Source organism: Pogoniulus pusillus, chromosome 23 (genome assembly GCF_015220805.1).
Source record: "Pogoniulus pusillus isolate bPogPus1 chromosome 23, bPogPus1.pri, whole genome shotgun sequence".
Lineage (NCBI taxonomy): Eukaryota > Metazoa > Chordata > Aves > Piciformes > Lybiidae > Pogoniulus > Pogoniulus pusillus.
This window is the reverse complement of record NC_087286.1, coordinates 10,788,368-10,814,922: the sequence shown is the minus strand read 5'-3', so window position 1 is coordinate 10,814,922 and position 26,555 is coordinate 10,788,368. Positions and strand designations below refer to the sequence as shown.

The following is a 26,555-nucleotide window of genomic DNA, read 5'->3' as shown; positions in this document are numbered from 1 at the left end:
AACAGTCCCCGTTGTCATCTTGTCACAGCCTGGATAGGGCACTGGGAAGCTATCAAGCAACAGCATTCAAGGGACCTTTGTGCTGCTGCCTCTTCATCCTCTTTAGATATCCTGAAGTATGTTGTCCACAGTCTGTTCCCTGCAGGCAGTATTTCTGTAGAACAACACCTGATTTTATGTTAGAAGCAAGATCTCCAAATCCTGACTCCCTTTTTTACTGTAATATTTCAGGCAGATTAGCTAAAAGCTGCATATCTAAGCTTAAAAATAAAATAAAGTTTCCAGTGAAGCTTCCAGGTGTTCTTTCTGTGGCTGATAGGAACAAGCATTGTCCTACCTCATCTCTTTGCTCGGGCACCCCTCTTCTTGTAGACTCTCATTTATCTCTAACTGTAAATTCAGAAAGATAATTCATCTGTAGAAATCAGTCTTCTTAACAGGTTACAACCTGATGATGAAGGTGAAGTTCACCTAAATTCTGATACCTGGCTGCAGCTTTGTGTATCGCCTTTGTTTTTTCCTGCTTAGAAGAACAGTATCATTGAAGGGAATCAGGCTGAACAAATACTGACAAGAGGCTGAAAAAGGAGTCTGTTAAAGGGCTTAGGCACTCATTTAACCTTCCAAGTTGAGTTCCAAGCAATATTTGTGCTGACATCTGTGTCTGTGATCAAATGGTTTGATTTTCAGGGGAGGATTTTTTTGTGTTCTTCATGCAGGAATAGACCTGATTGCTGCGTTTTATGGATGCCTGTATGCAGGCTGTGTGCCAATCACAGTTCGACCTCCACACCCCCAGAACATAGCTACCACATTACCTACAGTGAAGATGATTGTGGAGGTGAGCAGACACCTGAAGGTGCACAAGCAGATATACTGGGCAATAGATTTATGGCATCTTTAGGAGTGGAGCTTAAGAGAAAGGTGGAGTGTGTTGAAGAGTTGCGTTCCTTCCAAAGGCCCAGGACTTCAGTGTGTTGCAGAGTCAACACTACCTGACTGCTCCAGCTCACAGCCTTCTGACTTCCCCTGTCTCATTTTGCTGCCATTATGCTGCTCCTTTCAAAAAATATACTTCAGGTGCTTCTTTGTGTTTAGCTGTATGCCAGGAATCCTCCCCTAGCAACAATACACTGCCTGTTGAGAAAAATCCCAGTGGAAAACTTAGCCTGACCTTATGGCAACTTGTTCTCAGCTCTAATTGTTTTGCAGATTGAAGCACACAAAGCGTAAAGATGTTGATCACTGTTTTGTTTCGTACAGAGAAATGTTACTCAGACCTACTCATTCAGTACTTTTGGTATTTTGGCTTTATGTAATAATGGTTAGTCTTTGTTGCAGATAAATGGCTGCAAAGAGACAGATTTCTGTATCTTGCAGTTCCTAATCTACTGAATGGAATTCTGAGTCCATTAATGTTGATATTTCCAAGTAATAAGTAGTAGATATAGTTATAAATTTTGCCCTTTTTTATGGTATCAGATGCCATGCAGTATCAGCAGAGGTATGAGAAATTGTCTTCAGGGTTCTCATTATTTAATACTTTGGCATTCACAGATCTTAAACATCAGTTGCTAAAATTATAGAAGTGATGTAAGATGTGGAGTTTTGGTGTTAATTTGAAGTTAAATAGCCAGATTATATCTGTGTGGTTTCATGATGAAAAACTGGGACAGACCAAAGCTGACTTGTAGTTGTTGTCCCTTCAGTAGACTAACTTCAAAGAAAGTGTTGGAGATTGCTAGCCATAGTACTGCTAGTTTGACTTGAAAGCCTTTGTTTTACACGAGGTTTGATTTCATTTTGGAGAGGGATAGCCTTATAGAAATTAAAATATTGAGATTGTTCCTTCATTGCCAGTTTAATCATATGAATTTCCTCGTGTGATGGGGTCAAAGCTGCCCAGACACATTCTGTGTCTACACAGCACCTTTTGAAGCCATCAAGAATAACTTCTGAGCAAAATCTGGCTCCGTAATTGTGGTTTGGTAGTGAGCTGGTAGTAGTAGTAAAACATAACTGAATGTTGTTGAGCCCCACTTGTGCAGCTTCTAACCTGTAGCTGTCTACGTTCCCCTTCCCCTTTCTTGATGTCTCAACTTGCTGTTCTCCAGGCACGGACACTGTACGTTGTAGTGAACCTCCTGATCTTTCAAATAATATAACTCTAGAATGGGCTGAAAAGCACAAACTCTTGACATTCCCTGCGTTTTATGGCTTTGCTGTGTCCCAAATCCAGTTTTCATAGGCTAAGATTGACTATGTAAGAATTACCTTGCCTTGCCATGCCAGTGACACAACTGGATTGAGGGATGCTGAGGTGGCTTCATTTGTCTTCATTTTTAGCTTGAAATATTTAGATTGGCCAGACAGGGAAATCATGGAGTTAGAGAAGGTAAGTTTACGTTGAGTCAGTTCTTCAGTGCTTCTAGTTTTCCCTTGTACTCGATGAAGCTGACCTCTGCGAGATTAGTCAAGAGAAAGCTGATCTCTCCTGCTCAGTGATAGAATTTAGTGTACAGATGGTGGCAGATTTCCTTAGGTTGAACACTGGAGTTTCAGTGTTCAGGGAAATGTTGCAGATTCTTTAAATTAAAACATACTCCTAGCAATATTTGCACAGATTCTCAAAGTTCAGGCAAAGAAGAATGCTACTGTCTTTTCAGTTTCCACTCTCTACTGTCTTCAGTGATGAACAGTGCTCACATTTGTGTTTGGTGGAATGTTTCCTGAAATGTGTTGGTTTTCATAATCAGTAGGAAATATTCTTGTAGTTGCTACTCATGAAATTTCAAAAATAGCAAACGTGGAAGGAAGAACGCCTTCAGCACGACACCTGACATTCAGTGCAGATGGTGTTTGCAGCAAGCTCACCATTCCATTGCCTAGTGCAACTTGCACCATTTCTGGTCTAGAGCTGCATTTGCCTGTACCAGAAGAGGTCCCTGTGGTTTATTACTAACACAGGAAATGGTAATATGTGACTAACATAAAACTGACTTCAGGTAGTAAATTTGTTCCTATAAATGTCAGTCCAGGTTTTGGGTTATGTGAAGACATAGTTTATAAACCAAGATCTATTGCCATCACAGAGGAGAGGCTGGGATAATAACTGGTGTGTTGTGTTGGCAAAGCCCCATGCTGACTACTAAGGTGCCTTTAGCTTCACTGCAATGCTCTAATCAAAGTGCAGACTTTGTGTGATTTGCAAAACGCAGGTGACTTTGTCTGCTTTCTGAGCTGCATTTTTCATGCATCTTTCCACCTCCTGATTGGAAAATGTTAAGACTAATAAACCTGTGTCCTGTTCTGGCAGTCCTGCTCGTTTTCATGGGCGAATCAATCAGTATCCCATCGTGCTGTTATGTGTTTCTCAATCCCTAGGTGAGCCGCTCTGCCTGCTTAATGACTACACAATTAATATGTAAATTGCTGCGGTCACGAGAGGCAGCAGCAGCAGTGGACATCAGAACGTGGCCTCCCGTCCTAGATACAGGTGAGCACCAAGGCTAGGGGGTCTCTGTGTCACCTGTGGTCAGTGTTTGTCAGGCCCTCGGAGCTCTGTCCTGGCAGTAACACCAGCTTTGCCCCTGTTCTCACCAGACGACTTGCCAAAGAAGCGGCCAGCACAGATCTACAAACCGTCTAACCCCGACACGCTTGCCTACCTTGACTTCAGCGTCTCCACCACCGGCATGCTGGCAGGGGTGAAGGTAGGGGCTGGGCACAGCTGCCATTCCTGCAGCCACTGCTCATTTCTCACTCCTCTTCATTTCTGGTGCTAAAGATTGAATTGCTTCCTGCCTCACAGTGATTATTTGATTCCATTAACATTGAATTAGTTCTTCAGTGCTCACCGCAGTACTTTGTGGTGAGTTTATCCCCTCTCCTGCTCCTCCAACTGAAGTCTTCATTTCAGTACCACCTGGGTAGCCCACTGGCATGTCTGCCTGAAGCGTTATTCAACTGATACATCTCTGGTTTCCATTTTGTGAAGGAAACAAGACTCAGTTATCCTTTTCCCACTTGTCCAGTGCCCATTCACTGTTTCCTCCTCACTGTGACTGGCCATTGGTTTTTGATATTCTCCTCTTCATGCAGTTAAGGGAACTGTTGATATCTCTGCTATAGTCACCTGGTACAAAGAAAGAGTAAGCAGCAAGAAATGCATTGAAAGATTTGTGGTAAGCTCAGGCATCTTGAGCTCTTTAAATCTCTGTTCTGCTATTTTCACCAACCCTCGAGCCACAATCCATCAAAGCTGTTTCACCTGGCTCCTAACTTATGCATTATTCCAGTGTTGGTTTTACCAATCCTATCTGTGATTTCCTTACTCCTCTCTGTTGCATATCCAAGGATTATGAATACTTCAGCAACCTCTGCTGGCATATTACACTTTCAGTGTGATTTTATTCCTGTGACATCACCCATCTATTTTCAGAAGCTGCCAGCATGCTTTATAAACAAAGCAAGCATTGTTTTCCCAGTTTTCAGATGGAGAATCTGAAGTACAAAGTGGTGTAGTGCCCAGCCCAAGGTTGACTGATGGTTAAATGGTTCTGCTGGCTGATGGTCACATATTACTCCTGAAAGATTTGTTTCATTATTAATTTAAATGCCTGCAGATGGAGACCACTCATTGGGCTTCTCAGTAACAACTGAGAGAAGCGGAGACTTCAGAGCATGATTCATCTGACTTACCTGAAATGTCTGGTTTTGAATGGCTGAATGCAACCTAAGGATTCATTTCTTCTAAAGCAAACCTTAAAGGATTTTCTCAGATGCAGTTACTCATATTAAATCAGGTCTGAATTCCACCTTATCAGACCTGGGGAAATGACTGCTGACTATACAAAAATTAAGATTTGGAAAGCTTCAAAGATAGTCAAAGGCACAGCAAGTCAGCAGACCTTTGCTTAATGTTGCTGAAGGGAAATCCAGAGAAGTCTGTAAAGGAGGTCTTGATTAGCTTCTGACAGCTAGGTCACCAAGCCTCCAGATCACTGACTCAGCAGGTTTATGTAAACAGTTATCATCTGCTATGTCATCACTAGTGGTTAATTACTTGTAAAAGGATTGTAAGTGACCACAAGGCTTGTATTTATGCTGCAGGGGTGCTGAATGAAAAAGAGTAACTAAAAGAGTGTCATGGCTTCTGAAAGGTTGATAAATGTTAGGTAATCACTTTGCAAGTAGTAGAGTCCACTAACATTTACTCTGAAACTTTCCAATAGCTTGCACCCAGCATAGTGTAAGCTTCACAGAAGAACATGAGTTTTGGACCTATAGAGTTTAATCCTGTGTGAAAAAGTGATCTTGCTTCAGCTGGAGTAGAATTTCTCTCTGCAAACTGCAGATGATCACCATGTAAACACCTGTTTTTAGCTGGTCCTTTTGCATACTTGGAACAAGTCCAGCCTCTATTCTGGCTCTAATTGGCACTGGAGGAGCTTTATTCCCCTAAGTACCTTAAGATCAATTAAATTTTACCTTCCAAATGCCTGACTCTAACAGATATCAGGCAACTCATTCGTTATGTGGCAGAGATCAAAGGTCAGAGGACTTAAATCCTGTTTAGCCTGTGCTTCTGACATGGATATCTTTAACAGAAAGGGCACAAACTAAAAGATGCAGTTCTGTTCCCACTGTAATTAGAACTTGTAAACCAGGATTTGTGAGGGTGGGAAGCACTTCAGCACTAGAAAAACAAAATCAGAATTCTTTCCTTTGGGTTTTGTGTCCTTGCTTCCTGCTTGTTTTGCCTCTGAGAGCTTACTTACCAGGCTTTGAAGAGCCTGCGTCTCCACTAGGAGCTGGATAGCACGGTGACATGTTACAGGGGCCTTACTCAGTTTATTTGGAATCCTCTTCAGTTTAAGAAGTATGTTGAAGCATTTATTTATTGTATTAAGAAATATGTTACTTAGGAACATGTTGCTGATGATCAACTTATTTCAGTTAGATTCTGCAGTCATTCATTTGCTCTTCTAGAAAGTTTAGCTGTTATCATTAGCTTTGATACATCTTGGAGCACATCTTTAAACCTCTCACAGCTTTCTCCCTACGCCGCTTCAAGCTTATTATTCATTCTATCTCCCCTCCCCTTTCACAGTTATTTGGGTGCCCTCTTCAAGAGAAATTATCGTTTCTTAGATATAAATTACATGTGTGCTTATACTGAGCACAAAGTCAACATTTATATGCTTTCTTTATTCTGTAGCTAAGTGCTTGGTGCAGTATGGCAATGAGCCTTCCAAATGACGCAGTTAATCATTTTAATTGCTTTGCTCTTGTCTTTCAGATGTCTCATGCAGCCACTAGTGCCTTTTGTCGTTCTATTAAGCTGCAGTGTGAGCTTTATCCCTCCAGAGAAGTTGCTATCTGCCTGGACCCCTACTGTGGACTTGGGTTTGTCCTCTGGTGCCTCTGCAGGTGAGGTTTCCGTTGCGCTGCAGCACCACAGCCCGGGCGATATGAGTGGGATTGAAGTATGGGAGGAGCAGGCAGTGTCTCTGAGACTGACGCAGGCAATGACAGCAAACTATATGGAGCTTGCTATAGAGAATACACTTGCAGTGGGGCATGGCCAAAGATGTTTTAACTTAGGAGTGCAGAGCACCAACACAGCTGCTCATTCAACTCCTGCTGTTTTCCTGCTGGCTCTGCAGAGTGGCTGATTTTGTGTGACAAAGGCAGCACTCTCCCACTATGACCTTACAGGAGCAATTTCCTCACATCCTCTTTTTCATTCTGTAATGTGAAGGCATGGGTAGATATCAGGGACTTCCTCAGTTGTGGGGCTTAGAGATATCATTTTTGCAGAGACATGGAGGTGTGTTTTCTTGCAGAAGATCCTTCTAATGGCAGTAGCAAAGCTATCAGAAAAAAGTATTTCTAGTGAAATACAAACCAGCTTTTTTGGTTAATGAGGAGGTTAACAACTTAGCACTTCTGTCAGTCTTACTGCTCCAGGGAAGTTGCAGTTCAGCACTGAAAGCAGTGCTGTTGTTTTTTTGCCTCCCTTTTTTTTCTTTATTATTTTAAAGTTAGCTGAGTTGCTGCAAAAGGGAAGAGCTGTGGGAGCGTTAATGGAGCGCACTTCTGTGAAGACATCTTAGAGTCGCAGTAGTCTAACATCTTTGCTCCCTCCATAGAAAGACCTTTGGAGTTAGTAGTACTGCTAATTTTAGTCACTGAAACAAAGATAAACCAGAGCAATAGAAGTACTCTGGATGTACTTGTCACCAGTGTACCAAATTCCAGAGGGAAGCATGACTTGGTAACTGCTGCAACAATTAGTTTTGAGCAAGTATTGTTAATTTGAAAGTAGGCTATTGGCCTGGTTTGTTGCCTTTTTTAAGTACTCGTTACTAGATGGGCCAGAGATTAACAGTATTCCCTTGTTCATTCTTGATTAGTCTTTTTGATTGAAACTGTGCTCACAGAATCCTATTTCAGATTTTGCATACTGGTGAGATGTCTTGTTTTGGAAGAGTCTTATCCTCTCGATGTCTGGTATCCCCAACACAGAAATAAAAGTACTGAGACTGCCAAAAAAAATCAGAAAACCTTTCAGAAATGTTGAGAATTAAAATGTTGGGTGTTTTGTTTTTTTTAAGTCAGTTGAAAGAGGGGGCTGGAACACAAGCCTTATGAGGAGAGGCTGAGAGAGCTGGGGGTGTGCAGCCTGGAAGAGAGGAGGCTCAGGGATGACCTCATTGCTGTCTACAACTACCTGAGGGGAGGTTGTAGCCAGGTGGGAGTCAGTCTCTTCTGCCAGGCAACAAGCAACAGAACAAGGAGACGCAGTCTCAAGTTGTGCCAGGGTAGATATAGGCTGGATGTTAGGAGGAAGTTCTTGCCAGAGAGAGTGATTGGCATTGGAATGGGCTGCCCAGGGAGGTGGTGGATTCACCATCCCTGGAGGTGTTCAGAGAAAGACTGGATGAGGCACTTAGTGCCATGGTCTGGTTGATTGTCCAGGGCTGAGTGCTAGGTTGGACTGGATAATCTTGGAGGTCTCTTCCAACCTGGCTGATTCTACGATTTCTTATATAGACTTGTGTGTTCCAGCATGCCCTGATAGAAGTCTGTTAGGCCTTCGCTGTGCTGGGGGTTAAGCCAAATCCGTCAGGGTGCATTCCATGGAACTAGGGAAGGACCATAGGAAAGTTCATCTATGGAGGGTATTATTGCTTGGGAAAATGTTTAGACATGAGGCAGCCAAGATTAACTGCAGTGCAACATCATGATGGGACCATAAAATACAGAGAAGTGTTGACTTGTCCAAAACTTCAGTAATTTGTGGTGCTCGCGTCCTGAATACAGAATTTTTTTTGTTTCTTTCAGAACTATGTTTGCAACAAATGAACATTTGTTACCCTTAGTTCCTTTCCAATACTGATAGTGTTGAGCCTTTTTGGAGGAAAAGGTTATGACTGGCAGCAAACTTCTGGGAGAAAGCTATCAAGGGCAATGTTCTTCTAGCTTAAAGAGGGAATAGACAATTTGATACCATTTTCAAAGAAGAGGAAAGAAAGCAGGGTGTTGGAGAAACCAAGATCATGCCAGCAGCACTCCAGTCTTACAAGCCATAGTGTCAGTCCTTTCTTTGCCTCTGATCTCCTTTTGCTATAAACCCAGAAAACCTGCAGGCTGCTTGAATTGTGTTGTGGAGAAAGCTGACATCACACACAGCTCCATTAGTTCAAATTACAAACTTAATTGCCACTTCATTGCTATTTTGGCAATGGCTCCTGTTTGACGTGAGAGATAAAAATACATCCCTTAGACTGTTAGGCTTTTCTCTTCCTAACTTAAAACTTTACAACTTCACATTTTATTTTCTTGTAGTTTAGCATATCCAAATCCTCACCAGCATTTTTGCACTCACAAAACAGAAGGCCAATGGTATCCTCAGCTGCATCAAGAGAAGTGTGGTCAGCAGGTTGAGGCAGATGATTCTGCCACTGTACTTTGCTCTGATGAGACCTCACCTGGGGTACTGTCTGCAACTCTGGAGTCCTCAGCACAAGAAAGGCATTGGATCAAGTCCAGAGGAGGGTCATAAAAGTAATCATAACTGGAACACCTCTCCTATGAAGACAGGCTGAGAGTTGGAGTTGTCCAGCTTTGAGAAGAAAAAGGTCACAGGAGACCTTTCAGCAGCCTTTCAAAACTTAGAGGGGATTTCTAAGAAAGGTGGGGACAGTCTAAGATAGGAGGGCCTGTTTGACAGGACAAAAGAGAAGGGTTTTAAACTGAAGGATGTTGATTTAGGTTAGAAATAAGGAAAACTGTTTTACAATTTATAGTGGTTGCTTCATCCCTGGAAACACTCAAGATGAGCTTGGATGGGGCTCTGAGCAACCCGACCTAGTTGATGTCCCTGCTCACTGCAGAGGGTCATGAGTAGAAGATCTTTAAAAGCCTGTTCCACCCCCAGGCACTCTACGATGCTCTGATTTTACAGCCCAGATCTCTGCATGAGGACCCTGCAGCAGCACTGGCCTGTCTGCCAGCACTCCCCTTGAGCAGAGGAACAGCTCTGGCGTGGCACTGAGAGTCTGCGTTTGCATCAGCGCGGGGCTTTGGAGAGCTCAGCTGGAAGCCTGCACTTTAGGGGACTGTGCTGGGAGCAGTTAAAATGACAAGTGCCTTTGAATCCCTTTCTTAACTAGCCCAAAGGAGGCAGGGAGTAAGGAATGAAAGAAAACTTAACCTTTTGTCCCCATTGTAGGTGCTTAGGCCTTGCGCTGGCCTGCTCCGCTGCACTGCCCCAGAATGCCCCATTCTGTGAGGTCAGAGCTGCTTAGGAAAGCTGCTGGAGCATGGAGCCAGCCCTTTGGTAAGTTTGGAACCTATTGCGTGGTTTTGCAAAGTTTTCCTTCTTTACAGATTTATTATTTTATGGCCTCAAGGGTATAAAATAATAAAGACAAGAAACCTTGCAAAGCAGAGCAATACATTTTTAAAAGCTGGGATTTACCATCTTCCCTCTGAAGTGGCTGCATGCTCCAGCAGGGTTTCCCTGGGACCTTTGCCATTGAACAGCACATTCTGGGTGTGGCAGGAGTCATCAGCCCCATCATGTGAGTTCACAAACCCCAAGCTTTCTAATTTTAACAGGCTTTTTACTAGTGATTCAATAGAAGAATACATTGGTTTTGTGGTTTTCTCTTTAATAATCTTAAAGAAGCATAAAAGCCACATCAGAAGAGGATAACTCTGACCTGGAAAGTGAAGGATCTGAATGCAACACTCCCTCCTGTTTTGCAAAGTGCATAACTGGGGCAGGAGGAATGAGAGGTGTATCTGCCCACCCTGCCTGTCACCCATGGAACCATTAGCCGGTGGCAGAGGCAATCTGCATGGCCCATGAAGTCGAGGTTCCAGAGCAGCTGAAGTTTCTGAGTTACCTTGATGTGCAAGTTCTGCAGCGCATCGACAGACTAACTGCACTGGCTCTGCAGACCTGCCTGTACATGGAGGGGTGTCAAGGACAGGAGAGATGGTGCTCAGACAACGTCTGAGTGGTGCCAAGTCTGAGTAATGACTTCTAAACACAAACTGGGCTTTAATGAACTGAGCCAGATGCACTTAGCCTCTACCTACCTGCCTAGGATGTCTCTAACGTAAATGCTGCCACCATCAGAAGTGCCACTGCTGTCTGCATCCTCCAGTTAACCCCAAGCTGTGTGTTGTTCATGCAGGGTGAGATGGCCAGCCCTCTTTTTACTTCAACACAAAACAGAAACAGTGTCCAAAGGTTTAAAATTTGCTCACCTGCTTTAAGTATTTAGATAAGGAGCCTTTGATTTGAAATGCAAGTTCCACCCGGTGTGTGATTCCCACTCCTGTTGCTGCCAGGAGCAGCTGACAGCATGCTTCCCAATGAGAAATGCGTATATTTACAAGACTCAATAGTACCTACCTGCCTCTTGCTATGAAGTGGAAAACAGCTCATATCACCTCAGGACAGCAGAAGTAAGGGCAGTGGCAGGGCAGTAGCCTGCCTGAATGCAATTGCAAATTGCAGTTGCCATTTGTCAGCATTTATCATGCAGCCGAAACTTCTGGAACCGTAATGAAACCTCAGACTTTACTGTTAGTCTGCTTCGGCACGGCATGGGGTAAATCTTTGGTTCAGTGGAACAGTGAAGTGCCAAGATCTCTTTCCAGGCATCTCCATATGCCTCCAAAACAGCCTGCCAGGCAGTGGAACAGGCTGGTGATCAGATGGTGCCATCATACCGAGATACATCCTGGTGCATTTGCCTGGAGTATTCGTGTGCTTGGGCAGCCCTCGCGTCGTGAGGGCAGCCAGGGCTCCTCACAGGCTGCCGAGGCTTCAGCCACCACGCCAGCCCCTGGCTTTCCTCAGCACTGCGCTGTGCCCTAAAGGAAGGCAGCGTTTTGGAGAGGCAGCCCCCACCTTAGCTGCCACTGCGTTTCACTCTCTCTCAGAAGCCATTGTAACTCCAGTGTATCATAGATGACTGTGGCAATTTTAGAACAGAAATATTACCTTTTACAATTTATACTTAAACCCTCAACTTTTCTTAATATCCCATCTGATGCCCCTGAAGCCAGAGTGCTCACCTGTATGAGAGCAGAAAAGTGGAGAGCTTACCCATCTTCTGATGACTGTCATGTTTCAGGGTGAGATGGAACTGTCTATTTGTCCAGTACCTCCATCTTAGTATTAACTCTACCATGTCTGGAGCGTACCACACCTAGGTTGCACCTGCAGAGCATCTCTGTTGCACACAGGTTGACATGGAGGCAGCACTGACAGAACTAACTGTAGGTTTGGGACCACATCTAGCTTTATCCCCTAACTCCAAGGCAGCCTTTCACAACTGCAGTCTGTTCAAGCACATAGTCCTCTGCTCGCATGTTGACAGCCTCTAACATCTTACAGTGATTTGAAACCTCCTGAGTGGTAGAAATGTTTCACCCAGCTTCTCTGCACCAAAACACTGGTGCCATGTATCTTCTGAGGAGTCAGTGGGAAAGGATAGAGCCTGTCAGTCTGCAAGGAGATATGGCTGCCAGAAACTCTTTGTTGCTTGGAGTGATTCACAAAACCTGCACAATGTTTCTGAGACTGGTTCAGGGAAGTGAGCCAAGATGTGACTGACATCATGGTGGCCAGGTGCTGCATAAACCACTTCAGCTGTGGAACTGGCACATTCACCTCAGAAATATGTCTTTGTAGTTCCTCTGCTAGCTTCAGCAACTGCTCTAGCAAATCAGATGATGTGCATGGCAAAGCTGGTGTTGATCAGCAAGTACCAAGCGTGGCGTCTCCTTTCTGTAGGTGTTATGTTCTGTAGACCAGAGCAGCACATCTGAGATTCTGCACCACAGAAAGGTCAGAAAGTTTCCTTCCTGACAGGTATTTCCTGCTACTCTGCTGTTAGATTCTGAACTCCTCAGCATTCCTGAGGGGTTAGAAAACTAAGAAAAGGTACCAGCAACATCTGAATGTATTTCTGTCTATTCAGAGTGTTTGTTTTAGTCAAAGTCTAATCATAGGAGTGGTTTTTTCCCCTTAGCCTGGAGAAAATGTCCTTATTCTGTGCCCAAACTGTCATATTTTGCTTCATGGCTGTTGGTGGGAGGCTAAGAGCAAACACAAAGAGTATCTTCACTGTCCAGCACAAGTTGATCAGGAAAGGGAGGCTGTTCACCCCCACTCATTAGTGCTGCTGAAAGGTTTGCCTTTAACGTGAATTTGTATTGCTGAATTCCACTGGTTTGGACCATTCTCTGGTAAAATGCACTTGGTATCAATTTGCATTTTTTTATGCTGCAAGCAATGCAGCTTTTTCCTCCTGTGGAGTTTCTGAGGGCACTTTTCAGTACAGGGATAGAGTCTGCACTTTTCATTTTGGTTTTATTTTAGTATGTTCTGCCCTGCTGAGTAAGTGGTACATAAGGTGGCCTCATGTCGTTCTGATTCTCCCACATTTGACCTCCTAGTAGCTTGTTTGTTACTGGACAGATGTTTTTCTCTCCTGATCTTAGTTCCATCAACCAGAGGAGTTCAGGGACAGAAGAAAGGGTTTGATGCCAGATCTCTATTCGTGCAGACTGAAGAACATCCCCGGTTCTTACACAAATGGGTAAAGTTTCCTGCTTGTAAGAACTATGTAGACAGATCACACACCTTGATTGGCTGTTGGCTCTAACTTTAAATTTGCCAAGAGTTTAGACCTTGTGGTCTTCTCTGAAAAACTCCATGGAATTGGCTGAAAGAGCAGATTCATATTTACAGTAAAAACTGTTCCTGCTCTCTGGCTGGGTTTGATCTGTCACATGAGCTCCGAGCATGCTCTTTGCAGGCTTGGGTGACTTTGCCAACATCTCTTTGCATATTTATGAAGCACATGCTCAAGGTTCACACTTTATTGTAGCTGCATCAAAGCAACGTGAAAGCAGGAAGCTTTGTTTGCCCGTCCTGTGCTGCAGCCGTTGAGCCACCCTATTTGAGGACACTGTTGCCTGGCAAGTCACCCGGTCATCAGTCATCAGGAATGGTGGCTATGTAGGCAAGTGGTCAGGAATGAAATTTTCACTGGATGATAAATGGAATTATTTGAACTGTAGTTCACACATACTCCAGGACATTCTCTGGCTCATACTCCAGCAGAGACCTAAACTATTTGGATTATTAGCTGCCGTTGTAGCTGGACTCGTGCACCCTTTATGGCTTTATCATACCAAGTAAAGCCATCCAGGTCACACACACTGTATTCTAAACTCTGCAGCTTTGGGAAGCTGTCATCTGTGTTTGGGGAGAGTAGGGGCACTCACCCAGGAGGGGAGATTTGTGAGCAGCCCGTCTTCAAAAACTGCAAAGGTGTGTATCTTCTTCCTAAAGCAGCTTTCCAGGGGTGCTCAAATCCACACTCCTGATCCATCCTCTATATCTGTATTCCTACTCCTTGGCCTGAAAAGAAAGTTCCATTTTGTGTCTTACCTTTGGCACTTGGATTTAAAAATGTCAGGTTTACCTTACCAGGCTGGCACGTCAGAGTTTTAAGTCACAAATAAGTTTCTCTCGTGTGCATCATAGATCTCTGGTTGTGTGATTTGGGGGGGTTGTGCTTTGAAATATCTGCAGCTCGCAAATAAAGGCGTGAGAGGGCTGTAAAGCTGTTGGGAAATCTGCCTGGCTGAAATGAGTGAACAGCGTAGCACCCACAGGAAATAAAAACATCAGACTGGGAATGGTTTTTCCCTCAGGGAGGATCTTACATACCAGAGAAATTAGCTCTGACATAATTGGTTCCTTCAGGAGCTCTGAATAGTGTCTTTTCTCGATGGTTATGCACTGGGTATCTAATAAACAAGAAATGTAGACTCTTTGGGGTTTAAAAGTTTGTAAATTTTTCACAGAGGAAAGCTACAAGGACTGTTAAATGTGGGCCACATTTACTCTCTTGAAAATAACTGCAAAGCCCTTGCTTGCCTCAGCCGGCGAGAGGTTGTTTCTGTCTTAGTGATCAAGTTCTCTTTCAAGGTGTCTTAAAATGGTAGTCAATTATTTGTCAGCAACACCTAGGTTTTGTTGAAATGATAATACCATTTATTAGCACCACTAATAACCAAGCTATGTTGCTCTCTTCAGTACAGTTCTAACAGCAAGGTCCTGTTTGGATGAATTAGTATTTTAGCAACATGTTCTGTCTGCTTGCCTCGGGATTCCTTTTGGAGTCTGAGGGTATAGCAGAAGGCAGAGTCGGAGCTGCTGTCAAGGAGCTGCTGTCAAGGAGCTGGGCTGTACAGCAGCGTGGGCAGGGCAGGGCTGGCAGTGCCGTGCCCGCAGCCTGCAGCCGCGGGGCCGCGGGCACTCGGCGTGTGCTAATGAGCCTTGTGTCTCCACAGCGTTTATTCCGGACACCAGTCCATTCTCATCCCTCCCTCAGAACTGGAGACCAACCCTGCTCTCTGGCTTCTTGCCGTGAGTCAGTACAAAGTGAGAGACACTTTCTGCTCCTATTCAGTCATGGAGCTTTGTACTAAAGGACTGGGCTCACAAACAGAGTCGCTGAAGGTGAGTGCTTCTGCTGTCCCGCACAACCTGGCGTCTGCATGTTGCTGCCTGAGAGCCTTCCCTGAAGTGAGCAGCTGTGCTAAATGTCTGCAGCCAGGAGAACATGACCAGAGGGTGAGGGCTGCTTCCGCAGAGCCAGTGTAGCTCCTTGCCAAAGGCAGCCCATGAATATCAGCCGTTCTCTTTCAGCCCACAAGGCCTCTACACATCAAGGAAAGGCTTTCATTTGCCTAAGGTTTCTCTGTTGCCTTTGTTGATAGACAAGTGCTGGCAAACGGGCATAAATGTCCAAGAACCTAAGGAGTGTTCTGCTGTGTGTTATGTTGTCTGAATTCCTGGGCGTATGAAATAGGTTTGGGTTTGGCCCCTGCAGCTAAAAAAGCCTGTACCCAAAAGTACTGTATTTACTGTATTGTTTTGACTAGACTGCCCTCCTTCTAGGGGGTGGTTTGGTCATCTTTTTTCCCCCCAGGCAGCCGGTTACATTTCTGAACTCACCTGGCATAAATCCGATCTAATAGTTTCCTACTCAGCTTTCCCAAGGCTGGGCACCGCTTCCTGCTAGCTGTTACTCACTGGCTTTCTGAATTCATACTGGGAAATGGCATGGGCCCCTGCAGCACTGGCACACCCACCCCTTCCTACATGCCAGTGTGGGGGTGGCAGGCAAGTGTGCCTGCTTTTCCACAGCTGTGGCACTGTCATCTGCAGGACAACCAGCAACAGAACAAGGGGACACAGTCTCAAGTTGTGCCGGGGAAAGTATAGGCTGGATGTTAGGAGGAAGTTCTTCACAGAGAGAGTGATTGGCATTGGAATGGGCTGCCCCGGGAGGTGGTGGAGTCGCCATCCCTGGGGGTGTTCAAGAGAAGACTGGATGAGGCACTTAGTGCCATGGTCTAGTTGACTGGATAGGGCTGGGTGCTAGGTTGGACTGGATGATCTTGGAGATCTCTTCCAACCTGGTTGATTCTATGCGCTGGCAGCTTAGCTGCACCTCCGCTGATCCTCTCGAGCCATGGTGACTACCCAACATGCTCAGGCACTGCTGAATGCTTTGGGTGGGTTCTGCTTGTCTGTGGCCTGTGTGACATGTCTCCTCCTGTGCAGGCCCGGGGACTGGACCTGTCGCGTGTCCGCACCTGTGTGGTAGTGGCGGAGGAGCGGCCTCGGATAGCTCTCACTCAGTCATTCTCCAAATTGTTTAAGGACCTTGGCCTGCATCCACGGGCTGTCAGCACATCACTGGGCTGCAGAGTTAACCTGGCAATATGTTTGCAGGTAAGATTTTCCACTCCTTCAGCTCAAAGCTTTTGTAATAGAAGAGTTTTCAGAAGCATTCATTACATTTCCTTTAGCTGCTTGGTTGTAGGCGTATGAGGACAGTGCATGTAGTTCCTAATGTTCTTGCACGTACAGGGAGTGAATTTCTGTTACTTTGTCAACTCTTCATCCTTCTCATGTTGCAGTCATAGCATCTGTTCTGCCCATGACCACAGGAATGGGAGTGATAGAATGCAAACTCTGGCCTCCAAAGGCAGTGTTCAGTCAAGCAGTGAAATCCAGTTTCCCAGAGCATAGTATGTTACAAAGTGGGTTCCTTCTGGTTATAAAAAGAATTCCAATCCTTGCTTCGTTCACTCGGCAAATATTTCCTGAACACAGTTTACTGCTTATAATGGAAGATTATACTGCTACATCTCTGGTCTGAGCCACTAATTCCTCAAGGAATCCTTCTCAAATCATGGTTGTAAGGACATATGGAGCACTCTTGCTGTCTGGTCTGAGATTCTGAACAATCTCTTAAGTTTTCACCCACTGCTATCTACACAGAATCTTACAATGTTAGGGGTTGGAAGGGAGATCATGGAGATCGATCAAACCCCCCTGACAAAGCTCATTCAAGACTTTGAGTGATAAGGTTAGCTCACCTTCAGTTTTTAGCTAAGCTTGCCTTGTATCTAGTTATCTGGCATTAGATTTGGCTGGGGTTTATTTTATTGCCCTTTTCTAGTCTAGAATAAAGACTGGTACTTCTGTCATAATTCTAATACTCCCCTTAGTCTTTAATGAATACATAAGGCATCCTAAGACATGCTTTCCTGATCTGTGTCTTATTGTCATGACTCCTTGATCTCTTTCTGTCCTTCCAAATCAGAACTTCATATACAAGTCCTGTAACAATGCCATGGGTGTCCTGCTCAGATGTAATATGATTTCTGACTTAATAGTATTTTTAAATAATGCTAGAATAATCTTCTGCTCTGGCAGTGCATTGACTGAGAAGATCCATAGCCCTTTGGTCATCACCATGTCTCTAACCTCCACCAAGTCTCTGTCTCCCCAGTAGAACTTGCCTGCATTTCAAGTCTGGCAGTTACCCACCAGTTTACATGCAAAGTTTTTCCCATGCATGTAACCTGGCTAATTGCTTGGGTGTGGAAGCCAAAAGCTCTCGGTGATGCTGCAAGTAAGGTATTTGCTATCCTTTTCCTGATGCAAAATGGAAAGATGCTTGTTGTTTTTCAATCAAATGCACATTACAGGTTCAGCACAGAGTACTGTACCTGTGTGCTACCCCTGCCTTAGCCTCTTGCTAAGAATCCTGGCTTCCATCAGGCCTTGGCTATAAGTGCCCTTGTAGCTGAACACAGTATCTGCCTGTGAGTACAGAAGCTGTGCCACATTTGCAGTGCTGCTCACTTACCCTTTCTCTGACTACCAGCAGAGTATTCCTTCAGCCTAGGGTGATTTAGATGGTTACTATTAAATATATAATAAGGCAAAGCTGAGCAAGGTTAAAAGTCATTCTGTGTCCCTCATGTAGAGTTCTTTAGTTTGGCTTTCTGTAATTGCTCCCATAAATAATCTCCAGGAATAAAAGTTTGAGCAAATCTCCTGTAGTCTCAAAAGCAGCACTTAAATGCTTCAAAAGAGTTTTACCCACACAAAAGACAAGAATACAAGCCTCCTCTTTTCTTCCTCCACATCTGGAGTCCTGGGTGATGACAAGATAGAGAGGACAGCTCAGAAAACATGCAGAACGTCCTTAGGCACTCCCACCTGAGACAGCACAGTTTAGATGGTACCAGTTAAGGCCAGTTAGCAGATGCAGGTTGGTGTGCTTGTCCCAGTCAGCAACTCAAAGAAGCTTAAACACTTGGCTGGGAGGAGTATCAGAGGCAGCAAGGACAGCCAGGAAAGCTGTTCCAAGCTCACCTGGCATAATCCACACCATGTAATGTCATGCTCAGCAACAAAAAAAAGGAGAAGTTGGTCTCTCAAAGTAGCTATTGCTCAGAAACTGACTGGGCATCACCCTCCTTGTGGCAAGTGGTGAGTGGCAGCTTTTGCAGCACTTTGGCTTCTCCTTGCCTTCTCTGATTGAGCTGTCTCTATCTTTACCTGTGGATTTTCTTGCCTTTGTTCTTCCTTTGTTCTCATTGGTTCTGCTAGCAGGAGAGTGAGTGAGTCAGTGGGTACTTAACTGCTTTCTAGTTTAGCCCACTACCAATGTGCTACAGCTGGATGTGCTCAGAAGAGCTCTAAGTCCTGAGCGGTATGCAGCCAGGCTGGGTTTGTGCTTGGCTGTCTATATCTGCCTTCTGACTGTGTCAGCTGCTTAGCTGAAGTTTGCTTCTTAGGTGATTCTTTACAGGAATTCCTGAAAGAGTTATTGAATCAAACTGTAAAAGTGGATAACTCTCTGAAGGAATGTCATTGGTATTCCTTGTAAACATAAGAGCAGCACAGAATGAGAGCCCTGAGCGGGCTGATGAAAGTCTGGCTGATCATAGAGCTTAGTGACAGGCTTCACTGAGTTCTGCCAAGATGCTGCCTCTCAGTCCATAGCACTCAAAGCCATAAGGAGTGTCAAAAGTGGTGTATGAAGAAAACAGGCCATGCGACCTTTCAAGTGGAATGGGTTTTGGAGCAGCTGAGCTGAGGCAAATTTTGACAAGTTTTAAGGAAGTTTGAAAAACTACTACAGATATTACTTACAAGCACCACCACAAAACATCCTTTTGATAAAGAACATAAAGATGCAACATTGTGTCACAGCATCACAGGATATTAGGGGTTGGAAGGGATCCAAGGAGATCATTGAGTCCAATGCCCCTGCCAGAGCAGGACCGCACAATCTAGCACAGATCACAGAGGCATGCATCCAGACAGGCCTTGAAAGTGTCCAGAGAAGGAGACTCCACAGCTTTTCTGGGGAGCCTTTTCCAGTGCTCTGTGACCCTTACAGTAAGGAAATTCACCCTTGTATTGAGATGGAACCTCCTGTACAGCAACTTACACCCATTGCTCTTTGCCCTATCCCAGGGAGCAAGTGAGCAGAGCCTGTCCCTCGCTCCTGACCCCCAGCCCTCAGATGTTATAAACATTGATTAAATCCCCTTTCAGTCTTCTCTTCTCCTGACTAAAAAGTCCCAGGTCTCTCAGCATCTCCTCATAAGCTATGCCTTCAAGTCCCCTAATCATCCTCGTAGCTCTCTACTCGACCCTCTCCAGCATATCCCTGTCCCTCTTAATCAGGGAAGGAACTGTCCTTTGATGGAACAGAAGGAATTTTAATCCTTGATCAACAAGGTTCCTGCAATATATTCCTAAAGTGATGATTTCTGGATTCTTCACACTGCAGAAAGGACTTGTAAGGATGTTTGAGTCAATAGCATCTGCCTTGGCTTTTTGTCTTCCAAGTTCTGTCATCGGTGAGATCCGTGTGGCTGCTGCAACACCATCTTGCACAGAGACAGCTGTGATCCAGCCTATCTGCTGATCACCTTTCCAAACACATCTCAATATCCAGCTGTTGACCCTTGCCAGCAAAAAGCCTATCCAGACTTTCTTTTCTTTGGGCCACCACTAAAGCATCTTAGATGTGATCTTTGATAATTCCTTCAGTTTTTGTGGCAGGTGTAAGACTCAAGTGTTTCAAGGGAAAGGTCTCCTGATTTTTCCTCCCTCCAGGAGGAGGAGGGTGGAACATGCATTTATATAAGTGTGTGGCTATAAGAACTTCAGAGCAAAATGTGATCTTTTATTAAAGATTGTTTTAAAAGGGAAATCATTGTGATGATCTCTTAGGTGCAAAAGAGCTGTAGTCTGCCAATCTGTGTTTATTTCAGGATTAAGATACAGGCATTGTCATTTTTATTCATTTCCCCTCAAATTTAGAGCTAATTTGCTGTTTCTTTTGATGCAGTCATTCAGAACTACATGTTAGAGACTTACTTTTGTAATTAAGTGATTCTTTCCATCTTTAGGCACTTCTGTACCTTTAATTGCTGTATAGTCACAGATAATGGTACGAGGATTTCTGTGATTAAAAGATTGCATCCAACATTTTAATTCTCATTAACTGGCATCTTAGCAATCTCAAGAGAGAAAAATAGATATGAAAAGTAGCCCGTTTCTTACAACAGCTTAGATGATTATTTAGGATTTTATCTAATTTCCACTGAAACACTTAAATATTTTCATTTTACTGAATCTGCTACTCAATTTCATTGGAGGAAAAACTTCTGGAAGTTGTTCATTTTCCTTAGTTAACCCTGAATATGCACCAACAAATCTGCCAAAGCTGGGGTGAGTGAGTAGGATTCAACTTACTTCTTTCATGTCACCTCTCAGTAAGGTGACAAGGTCAAGTGAGTTATCCAATACCCATCTCTAGTCAGTAGAATCACAGGAATACTTCAAGAAAGGGCTTCTTTCAGACTGTCTCAGGTGCCCATCTTGGAATGGGATTTGTCCTTATCAGGAGGTGCTTCCTATCTTACACTGCCCTCTTTCTTCTTTGAGATTGAAGTTATATGAAATTAATCCTTCCCTTACTAGCTAACAAAGAACTTTGTCAGCAGCTTTAGGGCTCCAGTATTTCTCTTCACTTAGTGTGATAGATCACACTTCTGGAAGCTTTTGTATTCAAATAAGGGACAGCTCTGTGACATGTCCCAGCAGGGACCATGCACTTTATCAGAGCTATGCCTCACACTTAGACTCTGGGTGAGTTCCCTCAGATTCTGTGACACACCTTTACTATGTGTCATGCCATGAAGTTCTTGTCACAGCTCCAGCTGCTGTGCTTGGTACTTAAAACTGTTAGGCATACATAACAAATTCTCTTCCTGAGCAAAACTGGAGCAGAAGTAGAGTCAGAATAAACATTGAAGCTGCATCCTTTGATAGCAAAAAAAACTAAGAAGGCTAAAACCCAAACAGCAGTTGTTTTTCACTTCTTGAGACTTCTGATTGCCTCAGTCCTGTTTTTTTCACTCTCTAGAGGGAAGCAAGGATGAGCATACATCTTAGCCTTGAGTTCAGGGGAAATAAGGTGCACTAAGTGCTTGGCACATGGTTATTCCTACTGCTGACTTGTTGGGGTAGTCCTCTGTGCAGAATTGTCCTGCAGTGTTTATCAGGAGAATAAAAACCTGGCATGTCACAGAGATTGGCACACACCAGGGATGGTTCACTGGTGGCAGCCTACGCATGGGCAGGAGAGTTTACTCCAAGGGATGTGACTCTGCAGGACCTATTTTCAGACAGAAAATTATGTTTGCCCATTTTATTTCCTTGAATACTACCTAGCGTGTCTTTGCTAAGTACCAGATCCAGCAGCAATTATGTTGGTGCTTTCCTGTTGCCAGCATTACAGATTCTCTCTCTGGATCACAAGTAAATGGGCACAGGCAGATTGAGTCAGTGACTCTAAGCTGGGCTAAGACGTTTGCAGTGCTTTCAGAGTATCTCAGATGCAGACAGACACAGTAGGACTATACTGAACCTTCAACTGCTGTTTCTCAAGCACTTCCTCTGAGGCTCTGGTACTCTCAAAGTCCTCTTTGGACCTGCAGTGTAGTCACTGGCAACGAATTCTGTAACTGATAGATTTCACCAGGTCTCCTGCTTCTTCACAGGTGCACTGCAGTCTTCAGCCTGGGTTATCAGTAATCTTTCTGCTGTGGGTCAGCAATTAATAAGATCAACCCTATTTTTTAAAATGCTTCATCTTCCTCCACATCCAAAGTAAACTTGCTTTAAAAGATGCTGCTGTGGCAGCTTCCTCTAGTCTTTAGCTTGGGTGGAATTCAGGAGTTTAGTGAGAGGGATGTGGAAGTTGGTGCTCTCAGAACTGTTTGTTTTCAGCACTTGTAGGGCAAGTCCCACCACAACGCCCTGGTGCGAGATGCTCAATGTGATGGCAGCATCTTAGGAACAGTCAGCACTGTTTTGTCTCTTTGCTGTGTTGTTGTGGAGAAGGGATGGGTTTTATAGGCTTTTAATTTTCCTGTTCTTTATACATACTACAGTTTGTCCTAGCAAATAGACTAAGAATGAAGAATTGTTGAACTATGAAGTTATTCCATTTAGTTATGGTCTTCTAGTACCTAGGTTGTGGATGAAGCTGTGGTTTTATTTCATTGAGGAGCAGGTTAATCTGTGTGAAACAAGGTGTAAGTATCTTCTGCCATTGCACACTCATTTTGGTTTTTCCCAAGAAGAGAGCTTACATTTGTTTTCCAGAGGACGCCATGCACTTAGTAGGGAAATGGCAGCCCTGGAACCTCTGTCTCAGTGGATGTGCATTAAAACATCAGGGTCATAATGCAGTCTGACTTCTACACCAAAACCAACCAACCAAAGATTGTTAGTATGCTAGACACATGTTTTCCACTAAGATGTTGTCTATAGTGTCCTAAACCCATTTAAGTCTGTTTGTCTGAGGTTAGTAGTCTACAGCTGTCTCTTCTGTTGCTCTACTAAAATGTTGACACCTCATTTTTTACTTTTTTTAACCTTTAATGGTATAATGCTTAATTTGTAAGATTCCTGTATTTGACATTGTTTTTCTTTTTATTTTACTCCCTGCTTTTTGCATTCTCCTCTTTTTGTTCTCCCACCCTTCATTCCCATTTTGTTGTTATTATTTTTGTCTTGTGTTACCTTCTTTCCTTCTCTCCCTCATCCCTGCTATTCCTGCTGCTATAGCCTCACAGGCTGGGGAAGCTGGCCGAGCAGGTAGGGGATTTTCATGTTCCCTCAATACCCACCTATCAGCTTCCAACAGTGGGACAGACTAGAAATTGAGTCTGGAGATTTGGGGATTTTCAGATCCTTCATGAAATCATAAGCAAGTCCAGTATAGCTTTATCTGGATGCAGGCTTCATCAAATAGTTGCTGTCTGTTGTAACTATTTCATTCACACTGAAAATAACAACGTGGTGATTGTCTTTGACTTTCAAACTTGAATGTTTCCTTTATTTTATAAATCAGTTCAGGTTTAGTTTTATTTTTAAAGATAACCAAGTTTCTCTCTCTCTCTCCCTCTCTGTCTTTTTTTTTTAACATTTCATTTATTTCAAATGAGTTCTCCACTCAGCACTAGTCTGTTACACTGCTGAGTTTACTAGTAGACTGGAAATTGTGTTGTCAGTAGCTAGAGAGGATATTGTATCTTGTGTATAACAAGCTAAAGAGGCTAACATGCATGTGCAGCTCTATTACTCTTTCTCTTCTGATGGTGGGTCACTATCAGTATCTCCACACTGTCAGTTGGTAGAGGTAACACTTTTCTCCTAATTTATCTATTTGTGAAACTCCATCACAGTTTTAAGTGCTCAATGAACTGTGGAAGTACCATAGAGGCTGCAAAAAGTCAGAATTTAATCCTAGATATTCCTCATGTGAAGATTTCTTCTCTGTAATAAATCCCAAACTGGACAGAAATCACTGGGAGTTGGTGTCATCTCCTGTTTTAAGTGGTAAACATATAAATAACTGATGAAGGATTCCCTGCACCTGTGAATTACCAGGGTTAGGAGAGATTACCTGCTGAAGAGGAAATATCCAAAGTTCCAGTCTTCCAAAATGAAACTATGTGTTTCTTGTAGCTGCCTGCTCAGGGTGACGTGAGGTATACAGCAGGGAAGGGAGCCCTAGCTGAGGGCATTGAGAATTCACGTGGTGTTCAGTCATCCTGAGCTTGAAGTTTTGGATATGAGAAGACCATAGCATGTTCCTTACAGGTCTGCAGCAAAGCTGTAGGTGGAAAGGCCTCACAAACTGTATGGTCTCTGCATGGAAGGCAACTAAAATCAGCTGCTCCTCAAGTGACTAAATACTGTGACATAAAGCAAGGATGTAAACTTTGCAGCAGAAGACTGAAAAGGAGCAGAATGATTGCTTACAGACCTTCAGTCCATGTTAGTTCATGTCATGTGTGCTACCTTTACAATCTTCAGCTTCAAATATAGTCTCTGTTGCATGTGTGGAAGACTCTCATCAAGTCATGCTCTGCATTCCTGGCCACATGCTTCTGCCATTCAGCTGCCTCTTTAGCCATCCCGCATTCCTTTATATGGCAAAACGTCTTTTGCACTTTCCTGTCTCCCCACCTGCTGATTACTTGGCCTGTAGTATCAAACCAAACCTCTGTTGGCATGAGGCTGGTTGAGTAGTGTGGCCACCAGATGCTTCTGTGAACCTCAGAGTGGCAGGTACCTGATGGTAGGTCGTCTTCCCAGTGCTCCTTCTGATCTGTCAAGCCCTGCTTCGTGTGATGAATCGCTGGAACATGACCTGTGGTTTGATTAGCATAATTAGCAGCAAAATGAACATGCTTTGGGGGGTGGGGGGATAAAAGTGTTTTCTCCTCCCAGCCTTCAGGTTCTGATTAGCTGATGTTGTTGTTTACAGGGAACGTCTGGACCAGATCCCACCACAGTCTATGTTGATATGAGGGCACTGAGGCATGACAGGTTGGAACCATGTTTTTCTTTTTCTCTGATGCAATGAACAGAGTTTCTAGCAAGAAAGCTTCTGCAGCACACCTCACGGTCCCTGAAAACCTTTGCAGTCCTCATAAACCATTGGTGCTGACTCCTAGCAGTGAGCAGATGCAGACAGCTTTATTGGTGGCTAAATAAAATGTGGTGTTGATAAGACTGAAGCACATGGCCCTGCAGTGGCTTTCCAAATGTCCTAACACTGGAACACAGGTGGTGCAGCCTAGCTAGTCCCTGAGCAATGGAGACAGGTTGGGTTTCTGAGCTTCACAGAGGTGTTTCTCCTGGGCTGGCAGCCCATGGGGGTCCATGAGACAGTTTTGCTGCCATTATTAATGCTGCAGGACTATGAGGACATGGATTACTGGTTTCAGCCACTCTGAGTAACCACATTCTGTAACTGGGGGTATTTTCTAGTCCCATCTCTGGTATTAGATGCCTATCAAACAAGCAAGAACTAGAATTTACCACTGGCAGTATTACAGAGGTGTCTGAAATCTTATGTTTGGAGGGAAACTTGTGCTTTTAGGTGTAATTTTGGAAACAGCCATGCACATATATTTCCATTTTCTAATGCTCCAGGCAAAAGGTCTAGCAGGCAGTCTCTTTAAAAGCATTTAACACAACAAAAAGTTTTCTACTAACTCTGGGAAAGGAGAACATTTAGTTGACAGTGTTCACCAGTCCTTTAGAAAATCAGTATCTAAATAGGGATTTTTTAAGCTTTCCTTTTAGCTCTTTTTCTTTCATCCTTCTTAAAAGCCTGATAGAGAATTTGTTCCCCTTAGTCAAATGCCAACTTTGGCTATATCAGGGTAGCTGGCTCAGCTTGCAGGGTCTCACTTCTTCATTCCTTTTGCACAGTGTTGTCAACAATAATGCTTATGAGTGACCTAGCCAGAGGAAACTCTCTTCCTGGCCCAGCAGCTACCACACTCTAGGTGCAATCCATGGTCATACTCAGCCCAGCAGGGAAAGAAGGCCTGTTTTGTACAAAGTAGGTTTTATGTGAGACTTTCTCTGCACTGCACTTTGGAAGAGAGATTTACTCAGGAAATTGGATGATTTGTATTGTAAATAAGAAATTAGAAGTGGAGCATTTTTTACTTAAGAGCAGAGCCAATGCTGTGACCAGGACTGGTCTCGTCCAGCCTGACGCAGTCTCCTTGGCTCCTGCTGTGGTCACTGCAAAGGCATGGACACCACCAGTTTGCTATCAGACATGGGATGAACTGACCTTCAAGGTACCTTACTTGCTTTATTGATAAGGAGGGAAGCTTACATGACTGCCTTTGGAGATGGAATGTTTATTTTTTACTAGACACAGTAAGCTCTAATCGCAGCTCTGAAACAGTTGCACACAGTGTTCACAGTGCATCACTGAAGAGCAGAAGAAATTGCTAATGAGTGATTAAAAACAAAGTGGTAGCTCTAGAGGGGAAAGAAAAAGGTAAGTGTAGATTAATTCATTGTTTAGGATTATTTTTTCTGAGCAGATAAAGAAACTTATATTCGTAGACAGAAAGTATATAGAAACAGAGAAAGAGTCACAACAGTTAAACACATAACATAACAGTTAATTAAAACTGTAAAGAATAAAACTACATTTGTGTCTATATACTGAGGAAAGAAGACTCACTGTTCATAAAAGCTGCATAAACTGTGGCTAGACTGTTTCTGTGCCCTGTCGTGT

The 26,555-nt window shown here is 43.8% G+C and overlaps 1 protein-coding gene across 5 annotated transcripts in view; it reads left to right on the top strand.

Moving 5' to 3' along the window:
* DIP2C (disco interacting protein 2 homolog C) overlaps window positions 1-26,555 on the top strand; it is a 270,126-nt gene that overhangs the window by 232,745 nt on the left and 10,826 nt on the right. For all 5 annotated transcript variants that reach the window (XM_064162542.1, XM_064162544.1, XM_064162546.1 and 2 more), the window contains 7 exons: window positions 720-841; window positions 3,385-3,496; window positions 3,604-3,713; window positions 6,302-6,432; window positions 14,896-15,064; window positions 16,175-16,345; window positions 24,774-24,835. In XM_064162542.1, the coding sequence (XP_064018612.1) occupies window positions 720-841; window positions 3,385-3,496; window positions 3,604-3,713; window positions 6,302-6,432; window positions 14,896-15,064; window positions 16,175-16,345; window positions 24,774-24,835 (877 nt within the window). The remainder of the gene's footprint in view (window positions 1-719; window positions 842-3,384; window positions 3,497-3,603; window positions 3,714-6,301; window positions 6,433-14,895; window positions 15,065-16,174; window positions 16,346-24,773; window positions 24,836-26,555) is intronic.